The sequence below is a fragment of the Anser brachyrhynchus genome (genome assembly GCF_964034855.1).
Source record: "Anser brachyrhynchus genome assembly, chromosome: 21".
Taxonomy (NCBI): Eukaryota; Metazoa; Chordata; class Aves; order Anseriformes; family Anatidae; genus Anser; species Anser brachyrhynchus.
Genome location: NC_137714.1, coordinates 4,261,239 through 4,284,109, shown reverse-complemented (window position 1 = coordinate 4,284,109; position 22,871 = coordinate 4,261,239). Strand labels below are relative to the sequence as shown.

Genomic DNA, 22,871 nt, shown 5'->3' with positions numbered 1-22,871 from the left:
AGCAGGCTGTAAGTCACTACCAAGTCATCTTCTCATGAAAACTTACTCTAATCAGTTACATGTTGACAACACACATTTACACAGGGTTTGAAATCCCAAACATCCACACAAAGGGAATGCTTAATTGGCACTAAAAGAGAAGAGTAATAAAAAACTCAGTCATCTGCAAGAAAGGTGGTAAGAGGGTTTTAAAGTGGGAGCAGTTTGTTCAGCATATTCTTACACCCAGGTGATTACTGGGAAGCAGACAACTTTAATAGCAGTTGTGCAGAAGACTGCATTCTGGATAGGCATATGAGGTCTGACCAGAAGTAAATGCAGAAATCTCTTCTATTTTAATAACAGAGTTTACAAAGTAGGGCCATGACAAGCTCCTTTTATGATTGTTTTTGACAAATGCTACCCAGTTAACATTTCCTGAGAGGTCTTTTCTATTTAATAACTTCTTTCTCTTAAAAATGGAGTTGATCTGATGATCAGGCTGTAGATTCCCTTTAAGAGAGACCTTAACTTATCAGATAGTCCACCCCCAAATATTTAGAGATAGTACTTCCTTTTCTGACTACCATGAAAAAGGCAAGAAATTGCTGGAAATGCTGGAACTATTAGGTAAGCAGTATTAAGAAGGAATTCAGGCAAAAAAATCACCCAAATGATGGCAACCACTGAAGAGTTAGGCAAGATTTTTAACAAGTAGAGTAACTTGAATTTCTGAAACTAGAAGGAAATATAAAACAGCAAGAGGAGAGGCTGCAGATGATCTTAATAAAGGACAGACCACCCAGTATAACTGTCCTCTTCTAATCTCCAGGCATTCCCCCTTACCATTCTCCAAGTGCTTCCAAGCAACGCATCCGTCCTAGCATCAGCTCAGGATCATCTTTGTTTGTGTCCATCTTCTTGTCATAGGCCACCAGAGCATCTTCCCATTCATGAAGCTTTTCATACCAGGTGGCTTGGATTTCCTGGGGGATAGAGAAGAAAAAAAAAATCAGAATAAATAGCAGCATTAACATCCACCATTCTGCACTAACTACTGCTACTTTTCCTGGAAAATTCTGTCTCTGTGGTGATCACTTAGCCCTTTGTTCATTCTAAATATCCCCATGGACTTCTGATACAGAGAAAACACAAATTCCAAGTATTGCCCAGCCTGCACAGAAATGAACTCAGGTTTACCAGAGAGATGAATCCAACATCATCCACCAGTTTTCCCTGACACTGAAATACTAGCTTAGTAGCTGGGCTGGGCCAGAGGCTTTTCTTTTTGGAGCAGGGGACTAAGGGGGAAAAGCGGGAAATAGGAAAAATGGTAAACGTATAAAATACTCCATTTGCTATTGCTGCACATGCTTGCATTCAAGTAAGAAGAACAGTCCTGTGTTGAGGAACGGAGTGACTAACTGGGGGAAAAAAAACAACAAAACAAAACAGTGCATCTGGCTACTGCTACTCCATTTTCCAGGAGTGCAGGCAGGCAGGATGTTGGGGTCTAACGACAACCCTTACAAGGGAAGGCTGTAGTTTGTAACATATACTTAAAAAAAAAAAAAAGTGGTAATCCTTATCAGCTGCACAAACCTTTCTCTAATCTGTTGCTAGATTTTGTTTCTAATTTTCAAGAAATAAAATGACTTGATTTTTTGATATTTTTTCCATCCTGATCTCTGCCAATATTTTTTCTGCTCAGCCCTTGGCAGCCCATGTCTTGACATATGCTGCAGCGTGGATTCTTTTCCCAGCCCTGCGGGCAAAATCAATATAAACCACGCTCTGCATGCCAGGTCTTCTACTTGGGATGTTTATATACCAGCCCTTTAACTTCTCAGCTCAGTCATAATATTTCAAGTAAGTTCCTGAAAGTAGAGCTCAGACCCTCTTAATTTCTTTTCATTGCTTATTCTGAGAAACTCTGCATTTTGAACTACATTACTGCTAAAAGTAAGGTCAGAATTAGATAACAATCTGCTCTGCTCAATCCGCCCCAGGAATCACAAGAAGTTGTAAAGATGGTCTGAAGTCCTAACACCAGAGGAATTCAGTCTGACTGAGTTCCACCATTCTGTGCTTATACCTGTTCTCACTTGATAGTGGTTCCTAACAAAATAGCTAGTCTACCATGCTCCCAGGGCTGCCTTCTCTTCCCAAATTCCTTAAGACACTGCAAGAATTATCAATGCAAAATAATGTTTTTAACAGAGTAGAATTGGCAGGAGAATGTAGATACTTGAAACCCTGAATGCAAATGAAATTATTATTAATGACAAAAAGAAGGAAAAAAGGGAAGTCACAAAGAGAAAGACACAGATACAGCAGGTGTTGTTTTATTTCTGTGAACAGTCAAAGCTGTAAGGGACTGGCCAACATACTATTCTGAAAAATAGTATCTGTGAATTCTCTTATAGATTCAAGTACCTCCTAGATGAGGGAGGAAAGAGGCATAATTTAAGTTAAATTCTTACCTGGAAGGTGTTGATGCAGTTTCTCAAAATTCCTCAAGCATTTAAAACCTAGAACAGGTACTTACTTCCTTCTTTCCCAATGCATAGGAAAAACAGACTTCACAATAAAATGACTTATTTGGTCAAGTTGCTGGTTTCCCACACCTGCATAGTCAGCTATAGCTGCGAAATTCTTCCCCAGATCAGGTTCTTGCACAAGCAATAAGCTATTATTTAACTCATTTTAAGCACAGCATTTGATAATCTGGGTCTTATTTTCCTCCAGCTGCACATCTGCTGGAACTGCAGGGCCTAGCTCCGGGTGCAGACTTCCCCAGCTACCTTCCCTTTATGCAGTGCTTGCTAAGTGCACTGCACACCTCCCGATAGGCAGCAAGGGACCTACACTCTGAATGATGCAATATTACAAGATGGGCTATAACCTCAACGCGATTAATTTAAAAACAAAAACCACAGAACGTGTCTGGTCCCCTCTCCTCCCAAGAACAGCCACAAAGAACACATTAGGTATGATGAACAGAATTATCCAGCAGGACTCACCAGCTCCCCAAAGTGCTTCATGGCGTATTCCAGTACCCCAGCAGCTGCTTCTGGCTGTTGCAGTTTATTGTTAATGCTGCAGAGGTGGAAAGAGAAAGATCATTTAACACAGCTGGCAGCGCTCAGGGGCTGGTATGAGCTTCTCCTTGATAATACTCTGTGTCCGTTAGAAATACCGATGAAATGCTCCTTTTTCTTTCAAACTTTTAAGTAAATGATTGGATCACATAAGAGACACACTGACTATTTGCAAAACAGTAGGTGCCCATATATTCCTTACATATATTTTCAGAACTCGTTGCACAAAACGGTGGCTCTGTATGATTATCAATTCTAAGTACTCTGCACAGGAAGGAGAACAGTTGCCAATAGTCTGTGAGGCAAAATTTGTCAGAGAAGTGTAAGACAAGAAGTCACGCAGGTGAACTTCAGGCTGTACGTGAGACTTCTGGGACTTCTTACATGAACAACGATTCAGAGTACATGTCTATTACCAGAAAATATACCTGAATGGAAATCTTTCTTGGCTTTTCTTTACCATTACAACTAGCTTCCTGGATGCAGTGTCAAGAAAGCCTATACCACATACACTACATGCTGGAAATAAAACCCGATTGCATTTCCTGACTACTGAGTCAGAAGATTTCCATTTGGATTCTCTGCAAAAAAAGAACTTTGATATGAAGTCATTGCTCTAGTACTCATAATTCCTTTTGGAAGTATATGTGTAGGATGACAATCCACTTCACAAAGAGGCAAGCATACGTCCCAGAAACTCATAGTTGTGTGCAACTAATTTCACAGAAGGGCATATAACTGTTGGTACTCAACTTGCAGAAGTTGCCAAATCAGTGTGCATGCGAGCATACCTACAAAGAAAGGCTTCCATCTTTAAAGAATCGCCAGTCACCATTCTGGAAAGGATTCTTCTGACCTTTTCCTTCTTTTAATTCCCTGGCTATCATTTTTCCTCTTTGCTACCACTACACTTAAGGATTCAAGCAAGATTTAACACAGTGAGCAGAAAGGGACTTGAGAAAATCTTCTGCACCTGCTTCTCATATTCCATTTCTTCATTTTAATTTCCTCAGAATCTCATGTTCTTAAGCTAGAACTTCCTCCCTAGACGTTTCCTTAATCTTATCCACCTCCATGCCTACAAGACCTTCCTGCAATCAAATACCAGCCGCATTTACTAAAGGCCTTACAGTACAGATCCCTCCCCTTCTCTAAAACTGACCACCAACTTCTTTACAAATCACAGTCAAGATTTTAATGCTCCAGGAAAAAAAGCTACATCACTAGAGCAGCTGAAAAATGTCACCAAGAAAACAAAAAGATTCAATCCCACGTCCTTTCACGTAATACCTCTGCACTGGTGCACACCCATACTGGTATTCTTCTTTTGCCAGTTTTCAAGATCATGCCAGAAACACCAACCATCACAACCAGCTCTCGCTAACGATCATACCGTCCTACGGAGTTACACACATCGGCTTTCAGTTCCTACACTCAGAAATGGCTCTGTCTCCACACCAGTGCTTGGTTATTAGTGCTTTTGTTCAATGCCTCTTTAAAGAGGAAACTAACTTTTTAATCAAGCTCGTGCTATTTTATAAGGCTTATTTATGAACAGTCTCTGGCTCATTGCTCTCCTCTTTCCCTTTTGGCATCGGAGAACAAGTGCAAACTGTTCAAAGCGATGTCCCAACAGCTGAGCGTGCTACAAAACACATTATAGTCCAACACTAAAAGAAAGTTTTCAAGTGTTACTTTTCTGCTGTCCCTGCAGTCTCCTTTCCTGACAACCAAAGGGCCAGACTTGTTGACACGCTATGGATATCTGGAAAGGTCAAGTAAAATATCCTTTTTCAAATCAGGCTTAGTCAGGCTAAGAACATAACACAATCTCATTTCCAGAAGATAGGCACCCAAAAATGGGAAGCACTTGGAGTACATCCCTGACTTTTTTAAAGCAAGACAGTCAAAGAACATGCTACTCCATGCTTCCCAGGGGAAAGCTAGACAGCAGAGCCTCGTAAAAGTGATAAATAGCTGTCACATTTCATATCCTGATAATTTAAAGAGCCATTGGCAGGAACATCACTTCCAGTATGTCAGACAGTTAATTACTTCCAACTTATCTTTCTTGTCAACGCATCCTGACAAATTGGCCGTTATCTTTTATTCTACAACAATTAGTACTGCACTTTTGCTAATGCTCCCTGGTGCACTCAATTACTCTTTTTTGTTTTGTACTTTCTTGGCTGTCCAAAGTAGAATGAAATGTTTCATACTGAAAGCTTTGTCTTGTTAGGTTTAAAGAAAGGGATTGGAAAGAAGAGAAGAGGAAGGAGAAAGACTTGGATTTAAAAGAATACCCAGCAGGAGATATAACACTGTGTTGTGATTATTAACCATAAATTACTCTCTTGTAATAAGTGATCTAACCCACACGGTGAGTAAAGATAAGTAATTTTATGGACTGGTATAAACCACTGCCTGGGAAATCTGTCAGATATTTAGTGCACTGTTATAGCACATTAAGAGAGTGCTTACACAAAATAGAGGGAGTAGAAAACATTGAGTGTTTTGGCAAAAACAGACCTGCACACAGAATGTCAACTGTCACGAAGAACACAAAAATCCCTCCAAAGCAAGATTCATGCAAATTGGCTTCTATTGACATGGCTGAATATTCAGACTTTCTTCAGAGCAATAAAACCTTGATAAACACAGAATCTTTTTGCTTTTCAGTCTTATACACAAAAGAATATGCAATTGTTTGTGGATTAATTAAGTTCTGACCTTGTGGTTTTGTGGCTTTTTTGTTTGTTTTAACAGAGCTTGGATTTCTGCTTTTCCTCTTCTGCGGCATGCAGTATGCTCTGATCATGGGACATATATTGACAGTTCCCCAAAATCACTGCTGCAGCAGCTGATGAATGTGGTTTTAACAGACCCACAACTCTGTGCATACAAATTCTGATAGTGGGCCAGCGGACTGTACTTCTCTTAGAAAAGCATTTCCACGTGGAGCTCTGCTAATGCATTCAAAATACGTTCAGAAATCACGCCATTCTGTGCTTCCCTCCCTCCCTTTCATCTCCCCACTGTTACAGCATTGCCTCTCTTCCTGCAGATATGATGAGGCCTGTGCTCAGGCAAAATCACCCTAAATTCTACATTTTTAAAGCATTAAAAAGCTGTTTTTTTTAGATATTGTGCTGGGGACTGGACAGAATAAATAACACTAACATCCCTGCACACAAAAAAGGCCCCAAAGGACTAATACTCCAGCCAGGCAGAGTTTCCAGGGGAGTTTAGCCACAGTGCTAGAAGTCAGGAGGATATAGTTCTTCTTGTACCTGGGAAAAGTTCCTACAGTCTTTTTGGATTAAAGGACAAGGTGGGAAAACATCTGTACAGATAGAAACAATGCTGCTGGCTAACCCAGCAGAGAGTAGCTTAAGTCTTTGTTCACTGGGTGGTGTCCTTGCAGTTGTTCCTAATTCAGGACAATACAAAGTTTAATACTAAGGCGAAGATCAATTCTCCATATCAAATACGGGAAGAACAAATTGATCTGTTCATTTTTGTTCAGAAGCTAGAGAAAAAAAAAAAACAACCACCAACACCACACACTACCCACCGCCATGATGGCTCAGCAGCAGGACATAGAAGAAGACTACACTATTCCCTTTCTTAGAATTTTTTAGATATAGGCTTGATAGGTCATACGTTACATATGTCAACTCTCAGGAAAGGCTTAAGCTCCTCCGGCTTCTTCCCTTCAGCCAGTTCACAGTCCACCTCACTACCCGATTGTCCAGACCGCACTTCTTCAGTTTAGCTGTGAGGATGCTGTGGGAGATGGTGTCAAAGGCTTTACTGCGACAAAAATCTTGGGACAAAAGTCTTGAGCTACTTTAGTAGTAGTGAATGGTTATATGAACCTATTGTTTGACTATCAAGATATCAAATAAAAATGCGAGTTTTCAGCATTCACTTCTGAGCTAGAATCACAAAAAGAAGAACAGTGTTTAAGAGAAATACAGTCCTATTGCTTGTATATTCTAAAGGCTGTTTAAACAGAAACCAGACGAACTGGGAACAAAAAACAACTTTACTGGCTTCAGCAGGAAAAACACTCAAATGATGGATTTTCTCCTTGACAAAACGCAGGCATGATGTCTAACGTTCACTAGAAATATTCTTTTATACAATCCTGAGTGCTTTCCAGTCATCCATTATCTCTGAGGGTCTCTAGCAGTACTATGTCACTCAAAATATATTGAATCTTCAAGGACTTCTGAATAAGAGACTAAACCCTTACATATCTTCCCTAAACAATTTTTTTTATAATAAAACCTTTTCAAGAGGTCCCAAGCCTATCTGTGAGAGAACATACACATCTTCTATGTCTAGAAAGCATCTCAAAACTTACTAGAAAAACTTGATTTTTGCAATAAAGCAGCTTGTATGCAATGTCTAGACAAGTAGCAAACTTCTTTTTCAGTCTCCCCAACTCTGTTTAAAATTAAACCTCTATCTCACAGCTTTTGCCCACCTAAATCAAGCCTGTTTTTCCTTCTGAAATGCTGAGAGCTTGCTTCTGGGATTAGAAGTGGAAGACATTGATACAGTGTGGATACTTTGGGGAACAGATAATCCTCTGGCACAAGAAATTGGCTTTATAGACTCTTTTCCCCAATTCTACAGTTTATTTGTGTTCAGACATCCCTGAATTCTTGATTCAACAAACTTCAGAAAACAAATGCTCCCTGTGCCAAGTCCCGCACCCCCCCGCCCCCCAAAAAATCCAAAAAACAACACTGCCATCATGCCACTAAAAATTATTCCAATGCCAGGAATGAATACATTCGAGAAAACAGTGCCAGCAAAGAGCTGTTCAGTTGTGGTGACTGACTGCCTGGCAGACCAGGCTAGCCCCCCACCTCACCTTTTCAACAAGAGTGCACCACATTGCTCAGAGGCGTTACAATTGGCCATATTCCCAATCTTGATATAAATACTTGCAAAGCAAAGAAGATCATTCACAAGCTTTGAAAGGAAAAGCAGTGATAATTGTTACAAGTAAATTCTTACCAGCCCCGTTACTCAGGCTGCAAGAAGTTTTGTATCGCCTGCTCTTTGTTAACCAGTCAGTGAAGACAAGGAAGGCAAAAAATTGCCAAGGAAGATATTTAGCTGAAAGAGGTGAAATGGAAACAGAGTCTTTGTGTGTTGGTTATGCAAGAAAAGATCTATTAGATCAACATAAAATATCACAAGTCATTGTAGGAAGTACATAGTTTGTTTCTTATCAAGTCCTCTCTCATTTCATCAGTTCCAAAGTAACTTCAGGTGTTTATAATTAGTTGCAGTAGGCTGCAATTTTATTAGACTTTACTAGGGATTTAGTCATTAATGCAAAGCTTTAGCAAACCGCATGGTAGAACATTTATGAGTATCTCTAAAGATAGAGGTAAACAGTTTCACGCTTCCTGGCTGTCTGGAAGGGAAAAGCGGAGTTTGAGAGCTTGGCAAAGCATGGACTTCTGAGGTCTGCCAGCAGAGAGCTGATGAGGGTCTTTGCCATCTCAGCAAGCACCAGGAATGCTAGATTCTAAGTGTTTGCCGGATACATATTACGGGTTTTGCAACGACTAGCTACCAAATAAACACCCACGGGGCACAGCTTTTCTTCTTCTTTCTCTTGGCTTCACATACACCTGCCAAAACAACTTCCCAGAGAAGGCAGTCATTTACACCCACCTCTAATTTAATCTGGCCCTCCGGGGCCAGATATCTAGTTCTAATTAAGTAATACTAATACGCTTCTGTAATTAGGTAACATCAACCAACATCATAGGCATAGGGTACACGCTAACTGCAATGATGTTTGGACTTAATTCTCCCAACCACTTCAAACTGACATCCTTAATGAAGTCAAAAAGAATTTGCCTCACGTTCTTGACCTTAAGAGCACACCTTTTTAGCTATCATGTAACAGAGTATCTCTACCTACAAAATAAAATGGAAGAAAAATAGGGCAATGGATTTCTGACTAGATTTCTCTATCAGTGCCAAGGGAAAGTCAAAAGTAGGACGAAGACCTACCCAGCAATCAGGGAACTAGTTTCTCCCTACATATGCCCACAGCTATGCCACTTTCCAAAATACAACCTGAATTCAGGATTTATTTATTTATTCTTCTAATACACCAGTACACAACAGTGGAATTAATTCCTATAGATTGTCAACTTCTACAGCTGATCTTATATGGCAATGACTTGCATGAATAGGTACTGCTGCCTAATAGACTGCTACTCTGTTCTCCATGCAACAGGGAGAGATTCAAATACTCAAAGAAGTCAAATTCCATTAAGGCTAAAGTCTCTGCCAAGAGAGATGTCTGTCCAAGTCTCTCCTAATGCTTCCTCGAAAGTAATGACAGATGTGAAGATTTATGCTCTTTTCCAATCCTGCATAATGTTCTCTGTAAGGTGTAACAGCAAACAAAGTGATAGAGCAAAGAAGTATCAGATCTTTTTTAAAACAGGCAAATCAAAGTATGCAAGAGAAAGATGTCTTGCATTAGGATATACAGTTCAGAGACTAAATCTGAAATAAAACCCTGGCTGACTCATTTTCAATTAAATAGTTTAGAGTGGGGATTCAGAAGCCTTTTTCTGCACTGTTTTGTAACATCTGGATGCAACAAGGAGCTTGTCTGAATGCTTGGTACTTCCAAAACTCAAATCAAGAGGGAATGCAAGGACAGTGGCTACCCTTTTCTAGATTTGCCCCTCATGATATGAGCGTGCATGTGGGGAAATTCAGACTGCACAAAACAAAGAAGAGTTATGGTAAGCTAGAGAAGCAGCAGAGTGGATTGGAGTACTATGTAATATGATGGGGGTGTTAGCAGGGTGACTTTTTGGGGTGGGGTAGCCAAAGTCTGGCTTGTCCTGCTCTTTGTTCCAGCTTCCACAAAAACATGTTTCTCATCGCAGGCAGCCTGAGAAGAATTTGCCCCTGGGAATGACAGAAGCTCCAGCTGGAAGAGGGCTCAGACAGGATTAGAGGCAGAACAAAAAGGTCATGCTTTCGTCCGTGCACAGTGGCACTTTCTGGTCTGAAGGAGTAAAGCAATTTTGCTACGGAAGGCTTCTGGAATGCCCACAAGAAGAATGTGACTAAAGCCAACCGTCTGCTCTAAGCAGAGGTGTCCTCAGTACTTTAATCAAATTCTACTTACACACATCTCTGGTGATATCTCAGGTCACCGATAGCACACGGTAGCCCCACCAGCTGATACTACAGACTACAAGGGTTTCTGCCTGAAGTACAGCACACAGGCAGTCACCCACAACAAACCTCAAGATACCCATGCTGCCTTAGAGATCTCTCATTCTGATCTCCTCCAGAAGATCCTCTCTTCTTCCTCTTAAAAAGAAAAGAGTCAAGGTTATGCAACATTTGTATTTGTGTTCCACCCCTTCAGTACTTTGATGCTTTTATCCTCCTAAATCTTTGCACCCAGGGGAAGGGGGAACAGGCTCATTTCTGTTCCACAGAAAAGCCATTTGCCAGCTGTGGTGCAACTCAGAGGCAAAACAAAAAAATCTAGCAACAAGTATAACAAAGCTACAAAGATCAACTAGATGATGTTTCCCAATTGTCTGAAAGAGAATGGGAGATCAGCAATGCTTAATTAAGCAATCTTAATTAAGCAGAAATCCTGCAGCCACTTTGGACAAGCAAAAGAAAAATCTAGATGGCAAAATACATCTGCTGTGTTTGTTCTCATTTTCTTTGTAAAAGGAGCAAGATTAGCTTTATTTTGTTTTTGTGGACACCAAGAAGCTTTCATGGCATTTATCTCTTCATTGCATCTTATCTCTGTCAGTTGTCACAATCGGAAGCTTTGCAAGGAGATGCAAGAACCCACATGCACTGCAATTGCAGAACAGCCCAGCTGTGGAAAAACAACACATCCAAAAGGATCTAAAACAAAAGCTGCAGACCTTTTGCAAAAGGCTGCACCTTTGATGAAGCTCTTCTACTTCAAGACAGCTATACTCAACTTTTTAACTGTTCAAGGATATAAAAGAGGAGATGGGAACTCACTATATCTCAGTCAGCTGATGTTTGACCTATACTCTGAATGTCTAAAGATTCAGAGTTATTCTTAAACCTAGACTTTGCGTAGCTGTGGGCATTTTAATTACCCACAGATGATCTTCCTCTCTTAAAATTGTGTTAATAAACTAGCCTCCATTGCACTGGAGTTAGACTGATCAGTTCCTGTAAAAAAAAAAAAAAAAAAAGGCAAAAAAATAAGCCAAAAACATCTCCTGTCAATTTTAATCACTGTCTTTCACATTAATGTCCTCTTGCTTGTCCACTATGGGTAAACAGAAGCACGGGTTTTGATTTACCTATTTTGCAGACTGCTCTCCACCCCACCTTAGATATCCCCTCTCTAGTAAGACCAGCACTGAATTCCACAAAACAAGTACTTCACAGACAGTGTCCAGAGAGAGGAGGATTAGATGCTAAACTGGTGAATTTGTTAAAATATTCCCTAAATTAAGAAATATTGCAGGAATATTGCACAGAGTTATTACACCACACAACTTCTGGGCAATATGCTAGTAGGACTTGTTGCAGCTAGGGGTACCTGCTAGGGAGCTACCTTCCTTAAACTTTTTAAAACTCACATTGTTTGGACAGACTTTTCACGTCCTGGACCTCTAAGGCTCTTATGTTACTGTAGTGCCAGAGTTAGTCACCAAGAGGGCTACAATCCAATAGGCAATAATTACTGGAAACTTTCCTCATTTCCTGTCCCTCTTCCACACCCCTCCGGGACAGAGCTGAGTGAAGTCTTGCCGGCTCTCCCCAACCTTTCTGGGCTGAAACCTGTTCCAATTTCACTCTGTAAACACCTGATACGAACAGATGAACTGGGAGGGGCCAGAAAGTTCCACATAGCTTCAGGGGGGTGGAAGTAAACAGAAAAATAGTATTTAAGATGCTCTGAGACAAACTTCCAAAGTGCACAGACTCTGACAGGAGGGGTCTGAAAAAAGGCTGCTTCTTCAGGCTCCACCTTCAGAGACTCACTTCATTGGAAGAAAGCTAGGTACCAGCCTGCTGTGGCACTTGCTGAAACTTTCATACCTACCCCAGCTGCATTCAGACGACTCGCAGTCAGCTGGAAGTTTTCTGTTACTGTAAGCAAAAATGCCAGGAAGATCAACTGCTCAGCTGGCGTGGCTCTGCATTATCACCGTGTCTGTGGCGATCTATCCAGCACTGCTGCAAAAGCCTCCCAAAAGGAGGACGATCAATGGGAATGCACAGTCCAAGATGACAGGCTGCTGTGATGAGATTAAAGAGCTCAAGTTGCAAGTAGCCAACCTGAGCAGAATGCTGCAGGAGCTGAGCAAGAAGCAGGAAGGTGACTGGGTGAATGTGGTCATGCAAGTGATGGAGCTGGAAGGAAGCACCAAGCAGATGGAGTCCCGCCTCGTTGATGCTGAGAGCAAATACTCTGAAATGAACAACCAGATAGATATCATGCAACTCCAGGCAGCTCAGACGGTCACACAAACTTCAGCTGGTAAGGAGGGAGTCTCCAAGCTCCCAAGATGCAACCCTTAATGCACAAAATGAAATAATAATTAGTTCTTAATGCTAGCATGTCCCACTAATGTGATTATCAAGTATGTCTTCTGAATATTTCTGCTTAAAGTACTTCCACAGGCAGGTGATCCTGAGGAAAAACAATTCAACTTCATGTCAGATGTCCAAAGATCCAGCTATATTTTAACACCTGTATGTCTGTTATCAGGGAGTGGAAAAACTGAAGATAGTGTGCTAGCACAGTGATGAACTTGGTCTAATACCTCATTTTCTGAGCACTGAAGTACCACTCCAAGAAATGGAGGTAGCTTCATCAGAGAATGGCTCTGGCAGTAATATCCTTTGAGTTAACAGTGCTGATAAAGGGACTAGAAGAGGGTAAAACAATTAGAAGTGATCTCTAAGTATCACTGTAGATTTGTAATTGTATCTTTACGATTATCTCTGAGCAAGAGTAAAAGAGTGGTCCATTATTTGAATAATTCTCAAAAATCTAATGGTAGAGATGATGCAAGCTGTGATACAAGCCTAGCCAAAACACATTTAAATTGTTCAAAAACTCTCTCTTCCCTGGGGGAAGATTTCATTGCACACAGTGATTGCACGGGCCTGTAATAAATGTGGAATGCAGGTGCATTTTGTAGTACACATACCTGTAAAGAAATTTCTAGGTTTTGCGGGCTTTTCTTTTAAAAGGAAATTAATTTCAACAAGCTTAAAACTTCCTTAAAAAGATTGCTGTTGTCTGGGATGAGTTGGTTTGCCAAAAAACTTAATTTAGATTTTTTTTAATGCAAAGAAAACAACTTCTAAATCTATTCACTACACTCTGCTTGCAAGAAGTTCCATTTGGTTAGTTTTGACGCACCACTCGCTGTTTACAGTAGGCCTTAAAGATTTTACCATGAATGGACCTCATTGGAGCCGTAGTAAAGGTATGGAAAAAATAACAGAAAAAACTGGCCCACAAGGTATTTAAAACAGACATGTCTCACTCCGCCAAGTAAGAGATGTTTAGTCTGTACTAAATTGAAAACTGTCAGAATGGATAAAGCCCTGCTTCACCTAGTTTATCTTCCTCAGCGGAATACCTGTGCACATCACCAGCTTCAAGTCAGCTCCTGCACAGGAAGGAAAGGAGGCTTGCAGAGACCGACTGCAGCTTAAAAGCCACTGCCTCAGTCACAGGCTCTGGTACAAAAAGTGCTGAGCTAATACGCCTCACCCACAAACTCAGCTAACCTGTCCAAGCAATCAAAACATGCACCTGGCAGCAGGCCTATCCATTCTACTGGATAAGCCTTTATTTTTTGGGGGTGGTTGGGCAGGGGGAGGACAGACAGACAATAGGACAGCAAACAAATACCTTACCTTCCAAGACACACACACATGCAATGTGAAAAGAAAGCAAAGATCTCTCTTTGGATAGGAGAAGTAAATAAAATAATAAACAAACACACACACACACAAAAAAAAAAATGATCACTTGAGGTCCCAGTGCTCTCGCTTCTCTTTCCAATGCATGCATTGATCAAAAGTAAACCATTTCAGCAAAACAGACTTGCAGGAAGTCTTCTTCTCTTTATTACTCCCTGTACTACAAACTAAACTTTACAGAAACCATACGTATAGGAGGGGATTATTCTTGCTGTTCAGATTCTTACTTTATGGTTCCGATTCAAGTAGATGCTGTCTATGACTGCTCGTCACTTTATCAGAGGAACTACCGCATCTCTGGGGTTTACAAGCTACCTCCTGATGAATTTCTGGGGAGTCCGGAGCTGGAGGTAAGGATGTCAAGTACACAATGTATATTGCATGTCTTTTGAAATATAATCAAGAAATACTTATCTGCTATAGAGAGGAGGAGAGCACGTACTAAGTCCTGATGCCCTGCACTTTGAACCAGCGTCTTTATATAGGCAAACTTGGAAGGGATGTACATTTGAGTAGGAAAAATGGAAACAGTTCTGATAAAAGAATTTTTTCTTCTCATTAAAAAGCTTTGAAACAAAACAAGTTCTTCAACTTGCGAAATCTAGAACAGCACTGTTTCTTGTCTCGTTTCAGTAGAAATTAAGCTTCCTAAGCCTACTGGTAAGCACTACATTTTCCCTGTTCTAGGTGTTTTGTGACATGGAGACAGATGGAGGTGGCTGGACTATCATCCAAAGACGTAAAGTCGGTTTGACATCTTTCAATAGGGACTGGAAACAATACAAGGAAGGATTTGGCAATATTCGGGGAGATTTTTGGCTGGGAAATGAAAACATCTACCGACTTTCAAGACGGCCCACTGTTTTGCGAGTGGAGTTGGAGGTAATTAATTAGCTCTCAATCTCAGCAGCCAAAGTGTTTTTTTTTGTTTGTTTGGTTTGGTTTTTGTTTGTTTTTTAATGAAGTGATTCTTTCATAGCAGATACCATCTCCTATCTCTATGGAAGGCCCAAGGAATTTACATGCTTTAGTTATAGGAGAAGGAGGTAGGAAGGACCTAGTGACAGATTCAAGGACAAGGCAGAATCATGTTCTCCAGCAAGCAAAGTCATTAGTACAGCCTTCAGTCTCCAAACAGACTGAGCTCTAGAGAATCCTGCAGAATCCACTGCAGACAGAAATCAAACTGCTGACCACCTCAGATTTAAAGATTCACTTACGTATCCGATAAAGATTTAAAGACTGAGTCTTCTCCTTTTGCAGCACTTCCTTTCAGTCTGTGTACCAGAGGGATTGCATTGTATTACCCCCCAAAATTTCTACAGTCTAATAACAGCTTGGTTTTGACTTGGACTAGCTTATGGCTGGCACAATAGCTTTGAAGGATGGGCCACGTACAATGGAAAAGATGAGTTCAAAGGCTTTGTATCTAGAAGTTGCTCTTTCATAGAGAACAAAGTGACTTGGGGTAGCACACTATCAAACAAGGCTGCTGAATGTATGAGGTGCACACCAGGTTTCCATACATGTTGTTTAACAGCAGTGTAGACTCGGAAATACGGTGCTTGGCTCAGGAAAGTTTCTTTGCCTTAGCAGAGAAGTTTCAGCAGTGTGTTCCTCAATAGAAAAGGTGCATAAAAAACCTAGGACTGAGAAAAGACATGCAACATGCACTGTGTATCAGTAGACCGTGGAGTATTTTCAAACCTATTCTAAGACCTATTTCCTCACTGTTCTGCGACAGGACTGGGAAGGTAACATACGCTATGCGCAATACAAGCAATTCACCCTGAGCAATGAATTAAACAGCTACCGTCTTTTTGTGGGGAACTACACCGGCAACACAGGGCGGGACTCGCTCAGGTACCACAACAACACAGCCTTCAGCACAAAGGACAAGGATAACGACAAGTGTGTGGATGACTGTGCCCAGTTCCGTAAAGGTAAAGCACACAAATGCCTTCCTGGCCTCAGCAAGCTGCCTGGGTAATTTGCTGAGCACACAGGAGTCTCTCTTGCAAAATAACTAGCACCTACATGGTAAAATCAAGGGAAACGTCACCAGCCCTGGAATACATGCTTGTCAGTTACACGTGAGATGTGGCTGTTAAAGCTCATGTAGGAAATTAGGAGGAATTTAGGAGGAAATTCTTCACTCAGGGGGTGGTGAGGCACTGGACCAGGTTGCCCAAAGAACCTGTGGATGCCCCATCCCTGGAGGTGTTCAAGACCAGGTTGGATGAGGCCTTGGGCAACCTGATCCAGGGCAGGGGGGTTGGAACTAGGTGATCTTTAAGGTCCCTTCCAACCCAAGCGATTCTATGATTCTGTGATATGATCCTGTGATTTATGTATAGCCAGCCTGTATGTTATGAACATCAGTACTCTTCAAATGATTTAGTGCATGCTCTCACATACACATACTGTTAGCCAGCCTATTACTGGCTTATTTGCCAGACTATCTCAGATGTTGGTGCAATTCAACGATGTAGGAAATTGTTTCAGTATATCTACAAGGGTTTTTGTTTGTTTTTGTTTTTAAATATTTTAATGAAGTTTCAAGTTCTAGTATCAGAGACTTGTAAATATTCTCCTGGGGAGCTACGCCCACCTCAAGGTTCAACCTGAATTCTAATCTTTATTCCTACTCTATTAAAAACCTCTCAGGAAGTTACACTCTTCATTCGATTTGTTATCTTTATCTTTGTGACAGACCTCATATAATTTTTTCCATTGCATCTTACCCTTTTTTTAAAGTTTTCTGTTCCACCACTGTGTGACAAACAAATAGAACTGATATCTATCCCAAAATAATACAGCTTAGTGGCAGTCCAGAAATCTTCTACTGGCCTTTACGTGCCCACTAAGAAGCCAAATTTATTTCCTATGCTAACTCTCAGAGTCAGAGACAGAAACTTAGCGAGGAAATGTTTTAAGAGGAACGATCAACTAAATGAAAAGCTAATGAACTAATTTAACTGTTTAACCGTAAAGCCTGTATGTATTCAGTATTTATGTTAAGTTTTTCAATTTACCTGTAATGCCAGCTATTAGGACCATAGACTGATAATTAAATACTGCATTCTGGACACTTCCCTTGGCAAACAGCAATAATTCATGTTATTACTACAAAACATACCTGTTCTAAATAAATGGCTCACCAGGAATCTATTAATTTGTTTTCTGAAAAGGTGGATATTGGTACAACTGCTGCACGGATTCCAATCTGAATGGGGTTTACTACCGCAAAGGAGAACACACCAAAAACATGGATGGTATCACCTGGTACGGGTGGCATGGATCAACCTATTCCCTAAAAAGGGTTGAGATGAAGATCCGACCAGAAGATTTCAAGCCATAAAGGAAAGCAATATTTGATCATACAGCTACGTGATGCCACTACAGAGAAGGTGGGCAACTGACAACACAAAACCCACCATTTAATTGTCCACTTTATCTGTGCAACAACTACAAACCATGTACACACACAGTCACTAAGGAACACTAAACACCAGACACAGCCACTAGTGTTATCAGGGCTCAGACTTATCTTATCCTCTTAAGACCTTCCAAAGGGATAAATACTGCGTTATAATAATTTAGAACAAAATGTAAAATACCTCCCGCACTTACAGCACCGTCAGAAAGCTTACTGGTGTTTTCACTAGTGCTGCAACTATCAGGTTGCATTAACCAGCCAAGCAAGGACTGCAAAAAGAAAGCCTCCTTGTTCCCATTCCATCAGTGTCTAGAATAAACGTTGCTGAGTAACTCCTTTCAAGAGGGACTGAAATCACAAAAATGACAGTGGTTTCTAGAGAGAGGAATCACCAATGAGAATTGTCCTCGACGCGCCTTTCTTTAGCATACGGTAATTGGCTTACATTCCCACACAGGAAACAAATTAAGCTAAAAAATTTTGGATAAACTAATATTGCACAGGTTCTCTCCTGACGTTTTACTGCCATCTCCTGCTATTGTTTCAAATAAGACCTCACAGAGGGCTGCATTCAGCAGATAGCACAATGGAGGAAGGACTTGTCTCTGCAATACTTATTCCTGTTCAAAGATCACCTAAAGCCTGATAACTAAAACGCAACTTCCTGGGCTGCCACCAAATTACGTTCATGTTAGAACATAGGTGTGCTATATGTTGGTAAGAAAAAGGGAGAACAGCAAGTTAGCCAAGAAAATCCCAAACCCAACCAACAAACTCAACTCCAACACTTAAAACCACTGTATCCAAAAAGCAAAACACTACTACATGCCAGAAGTTATTAAATCATATGCTAGCATACCAGACTGAGAAATAATAAAATCTGTTCTGAAGATTCCCCAATTAAAAGTTAAGAGATTTCATGCTGTAAATCTGTACGTTGTTTCTCCCTTATATAACACAGTGCTGCAAATAACATTTAAAAAACAAAGACTCCTCCCATAGCTATACTGTTGATTGAATATGTTGGAAAAGATAATTATAGTTAATATTTTTACTCACCTTACAGAGAACTTGAGTCTAATTTAAATTGTTCAGTCTTGTGTGAAATGGGAGATAGTGTCTCGGGAACTGCTTTATGTACATTTGACTATTAATACTGTAAATTTCAACTGCATGGAACTATAGTTGGAACTACTTTAACTGTGGTCTATAAAGTGGATTAAAAAATTTCTAAACTTTTTAATTTCTAATAAAAAATTGTCTTTCATTTTTAACCCTGATTTACTTCAAGTCTTTGCTCCTTAACTTGCTTTTTGATACACAGAGGTGACAGCTTCACAAGTGACTGAGACCATTAAAGGGAATACATTGAATTCTGTATTTTTCCTCAGAAATGTAAGAGGGGACAAAGGATGAAAGAATATAAAAGGGGAGAAAAAACAAAAAACAAGAAAGCACAACTCCAAGAAATTAGAACCTGAAGGGTGAGGGGTGGAAATCAGAAAACGCCGCATCCTTTCCACTTCCTGTGGCTTCTATTGGAATTTTAATCACATAGTAAAAGGGCAGAACTTAGCAGCTAGGAGCATACAAGCTAGAGTTGGTAAGCCTACAACAGTCAGATAATGAAATCCTAAGAATTATCTAGATTTATCCTAATGGTATCCTAAACTGAGTACTGATGTGAAAGCAGAAACCTCATCAGTTGCAGTCCTACCTGATAAGAGACTCTAGAATGGCCGGGGTGGGACCCTTCTGAAATTCCAGCTCCTTGTAGTGAAGGGCCTTGGCATATGCTCGACATTTTGCTGCTCTTTCACCGAGGAGGACAATGCCATTATCATCTCTCAGAGGCAATGGACCCTGGGTAAAAGCACATATATCAAAAGCAAATTGAGTATGAGAAAGTGCACATGAACTCTTCACACCCTTTCCATATACCAGATACCAGCCAGCTAGCCAGCATTAGAAAAAAAGAGTTGCCCGACAGCATCTCTACCTTGTCACTGTGCTCCATGAATTCTGCCAAGTTCAGCAGTGTCTGAGTAACCTCTGCGATGTCCTGAGAGGTCAGGGCCAATTCAATGCTTCGGATCAACTCATCCTGCTGGTCTTCATTCAGTTCAGACCAGCATGAAACAAAAGCAGCATTGAAAAGATCTCTGAAAAGGAAAACCAGAAGAATGAGGGGGAGGGATTCATTATTAATGAGAAGGTATATTTGACAGTGGACTTGCCCGTTTACTCAGAAAGAAAAGCTACAAAATGCAAACATCTCTCTACCTGTAATACATAGTGGTTAGCTTTTATAAAAGCTAACTTTTGTACCAAATACTGCATTTTAAGAATACATAATAGGATGAGACACTATCATAGCACAATATTGTACTATCATATGCCAGCAAGTATTTTAGGTCAGAACACACTTTCCAGAGCAGCACTGAAAAGGATGATTGGTCATTTCTCTGGACACACATAGACACGCTTTCTGTGCTCACTAGAGGACTGCAATAGCTGGAGACTGCATTAGTGGCAAAGCTTGAGAAGAGAGGAGGAAGGGTGATGAAAAAACAGATACAGTTAGAGCCCTTGTCACTGCTAACACTCTGAAAAAATACTGTGAAATGGGTTTGAGATGCATTTGTAAGCATGCACTGAGGACACTAGCATTACTTCTGCCTACCTAGGAAGTGCTGACCTTTCATCACGCTGTCTCCTCTTCTATTTTGTAAGTGATAAAGCTTACATTAAGACAAAATTAAACCAGGGATGAACAGCAGTAGTCAGATTCTTATGCACTTAAATGACAAGCCTATGCCATCATGAAGAGATACACAAGCAACTCCTTACAGAAACATTAAGTTTCTCCAGATACTGGTTGCAAAAGAAATAAAGCCCAGCAGCTTATTCCCTTCAGAGGAATTTTTATCCACCCACAGCAGATCCTTGAAGCTATTTCATACTCTGCTGTTTTTCCAACTTTGCTTTTATGTGCCTTATGTTATTTCTCAACTAATATGAAGAATTCCACTGAAAGATTTTGTGCACATCATGGAGCTGCCAATTGTGAGGGCTGGAAATAAAATCAAGTTGCCAACTATTTGATTTGTCCCAAAGCAGGATCTAACCCTATTTATGGAACCCAACAGCTTTTAAGTAACTTTCTCCTTACGATCTCTGGCTTGCATCTGTAATTTCAAGTGATCTGAAAAACACATAAATACTCTACCGAGCCATAGGATTATATGCCTGAGCCAGGGCCCAGCATGAGCGCAAGGATGGTGAGGAGGAATCTTTGAGCAGCTCCAAACTCAGTCTTCTTAACCACTCTAACCAGTCATCTTTGGAGACTCTTCTTGCTGCTCCCCAGGCCTGAAGTACAAAGCAAGACAATTTAACTTCAAATGAAGCACAATCCAAAAGCAGAAGAAATCCATCACCAGGCAGAATTACTTCTTCATAGCTCCAAATCACATTTCTGAAATTCCCTTTTCAATTCCCTGAAATCCATTTACCTTGTCCAAATCATTTGCAGTTGGTCAGTCTCATTTCTAAGAAATCTTCCCTAAATGTATTCCTGTCATGACAAATACTTAACACGAATAATTCTTTCCCTACAAAAATACATCAAGAGATGAAACCATTGTTGAAAGATCAGCTTAAAAATACTTAATGCATTTAGAATTACATTTCTAAACCCAGCATTTTCAAACTAATCCATCCTGCTACTGCACTGACTGCTGCATACATTTACTGTTGAAAGTAGCTTAGCTATTAAGATCTACACTGGCTTGAAGAGAACATAACAAATACTAAGATATAAAAGAAATGGTTTAATAAAAAAGGGCAGGGGCTCTGAAATAGATGTGTCTAGAAGCTACAGATGATTCTTTGTAATCAAGGAAGCCTTGTTCGTACTTCCCATATAGAGAAAGTTTCAGGATTACTTCATGGTTGTTAATAGCTTGGCAATTCAACTGCTCCTATCTTTTACATCGCTTAGAACCTTCTGATTTTAAAGAGAGTCTCAGACACTACTTTGACCTTAGTTCTTGTCCACAACTAGCAACAGAAAAGAGATCTAAACAAATGTTGTTTAGATGCACTGGACAAACTCCTCAGTTGAGACACAATAGCTCTTCCCTTCAGTGGCAAACTCCTGCTGTGCAGAGCTGAATTTCTACCTTCTGCAAGTTGATGGTGCTAACGTGTAATTTCTTCATTGGACCTGTTTCCACTGGACCACTGGCCAAGGTTTCTCCCTGGTTGCTTCTTAACATCCGGTGCTGATAAATCAGTGGATCCTCCTCTTCATCAGCTAGAGTATAACCCTACAATAAAATGGTTTACAATGAAGATCACACCCACACACATAAAAGCAATTTTCTGCAAGCCAAATGGATGATAAAGTCAGTGCACTATCCAATCTTACAGCTCAATTTGTGATGCAAACAGCTGTGATTCATAATGATTATTACAGCTTATAAACCAGTGAACTCAAATGATAGCCCCTTTCCATTTAAGATAATAAGCATTAGCTCCTAGTATTAAAGGACAGAATGATACACCACCGTGGAATAACATGCCTTAAAAATAAGCACTCTTTCCTATTTGTCTTTCTTCTAGGTCTGGGACAGCAACATGCTGCTTGTCCTACACTAATCAAATTACAAAGCAGCTACTGGGTTTTTGAAACGCGAGCCCTATTACAGAAAAGGAGACCTTGTTACCTTAGTATTAAACCCTGGCACTTGTGGAAACAGTACAGGAAATCCACATTTAAGAACAACCAAGAGAAAAAGTAATGACACTGGTTACAAGCGCAAGTTCTTACCTAGAACTTGCGGTGATTTTTCTATAGGAAGTAACTGATACCAGTTGACAATTTTCCCAGTGTAATCTGCAGTATAGCTCTATAAGGAGATTTTAACAAATACAGCAACAACTATTGTTCGTCTTATGAGTAACTTGAAGCGAAGCCTCTCTTCACTACAGCTACATCAGTTTCAACAAGAAAACATTCCCAAAGTATCCTTATGCTCACCTTTACAATCCTGCAGATAAGAACATCATAGCGTTGATGGTTAATTCTGTGTCGCACCAGAACTTTGTTCACCATCGGGATAAAAATCTGGTACTGTACAGGGGAATGCATCAAAAGCTAGTTACTCAGTCTCACCAAGAGCAGTAAAATTCTACCTTTGTTTGACTGATCTTATAATAAACCAATTCTGAAAGTCTGATTTCAGTAACTCCTGATTCCAGAACCAACTAAGAGAAGGAAAGCGTGTTTTCTTTAAAAATTCAGAATGAGCGTACTACAAACAATCAACTTT

The 22,871-nt window shown here is 40.3% G+C and overlaps 2 protein-coding genes across 7 annotated transcripts in view; one reads left to right on the top strand and one right to left on the bottom strand.

Annotated features, from left to right (window-relative positions):
- The window catches only part of MTOR (mechanistic target of rapamycin kinase), a 65,880-nt gene that overhangs the window by 27,224 nt on the left and 15,785 nt on the right, over positions 1-22,871 (bottom strand). For all 5 annotated transcript variants that reach the window (XM_080564534.1, XM_080564536.1, XM_080564537.1 and 2 more), the window contains 7 exons: positions 22,580-22,672; positions 21,720-21,866; positions 20,765-20,907; positions 19,535-19,697; positions 19,253-19,398; positions 3,003-3,078; positions 826-965 (listed from right to left, as the gene is read on the bottom strand). In XM_080564534.1, coding sequence (XP_080420660.1) covers positions 826-965; positions 3,003-3,078; positions 19,253-19,398; positions 19,535-19,697; positions 20,765-20,907; positions 21,720-21,866; positions 22,580-22,672 — 908 coding nt within the window. The remainder of the gene's footprint in view (positions 1-825; positions 966-3,002; positions 3,079-19,252; positions 19,399-19,534; positions 19,698-20,764; positions 20,908-21,719; positions 21,867-22,579; positions 22,673-22,871) is intronic.
- Positions 8,123-18,815, top strand: ANGPTL7 (angiopoietin like 7). 2 transcript variants are annotated; one of them, XM_080564570.1, is made up of 5 exons: positions 8,123-12,636; positions 14,346-14,446; positions 14,784-14,978; positions 15,841-16,039; positions 17,288-18,815. In XM_080564570.1, exons 1-5 carry the CDS (start codon positions 12,258-12,260, stop codon positions 17,455-17,457), a joined length of 1,044 nt encoding a protein of 347 aa, XP_080420696.1. In that variant the 5' UTR covers positions 8,123-12,257; the 3' UTR covers positions 17,458-18,815. The 2 variants fall into 2 exon arrangements, with proteins under 2 accessions (XP_080420696.1, XP_080420695.1); XM_080564569.1 differs by having other exon boundaries at positions 14,343-14,446.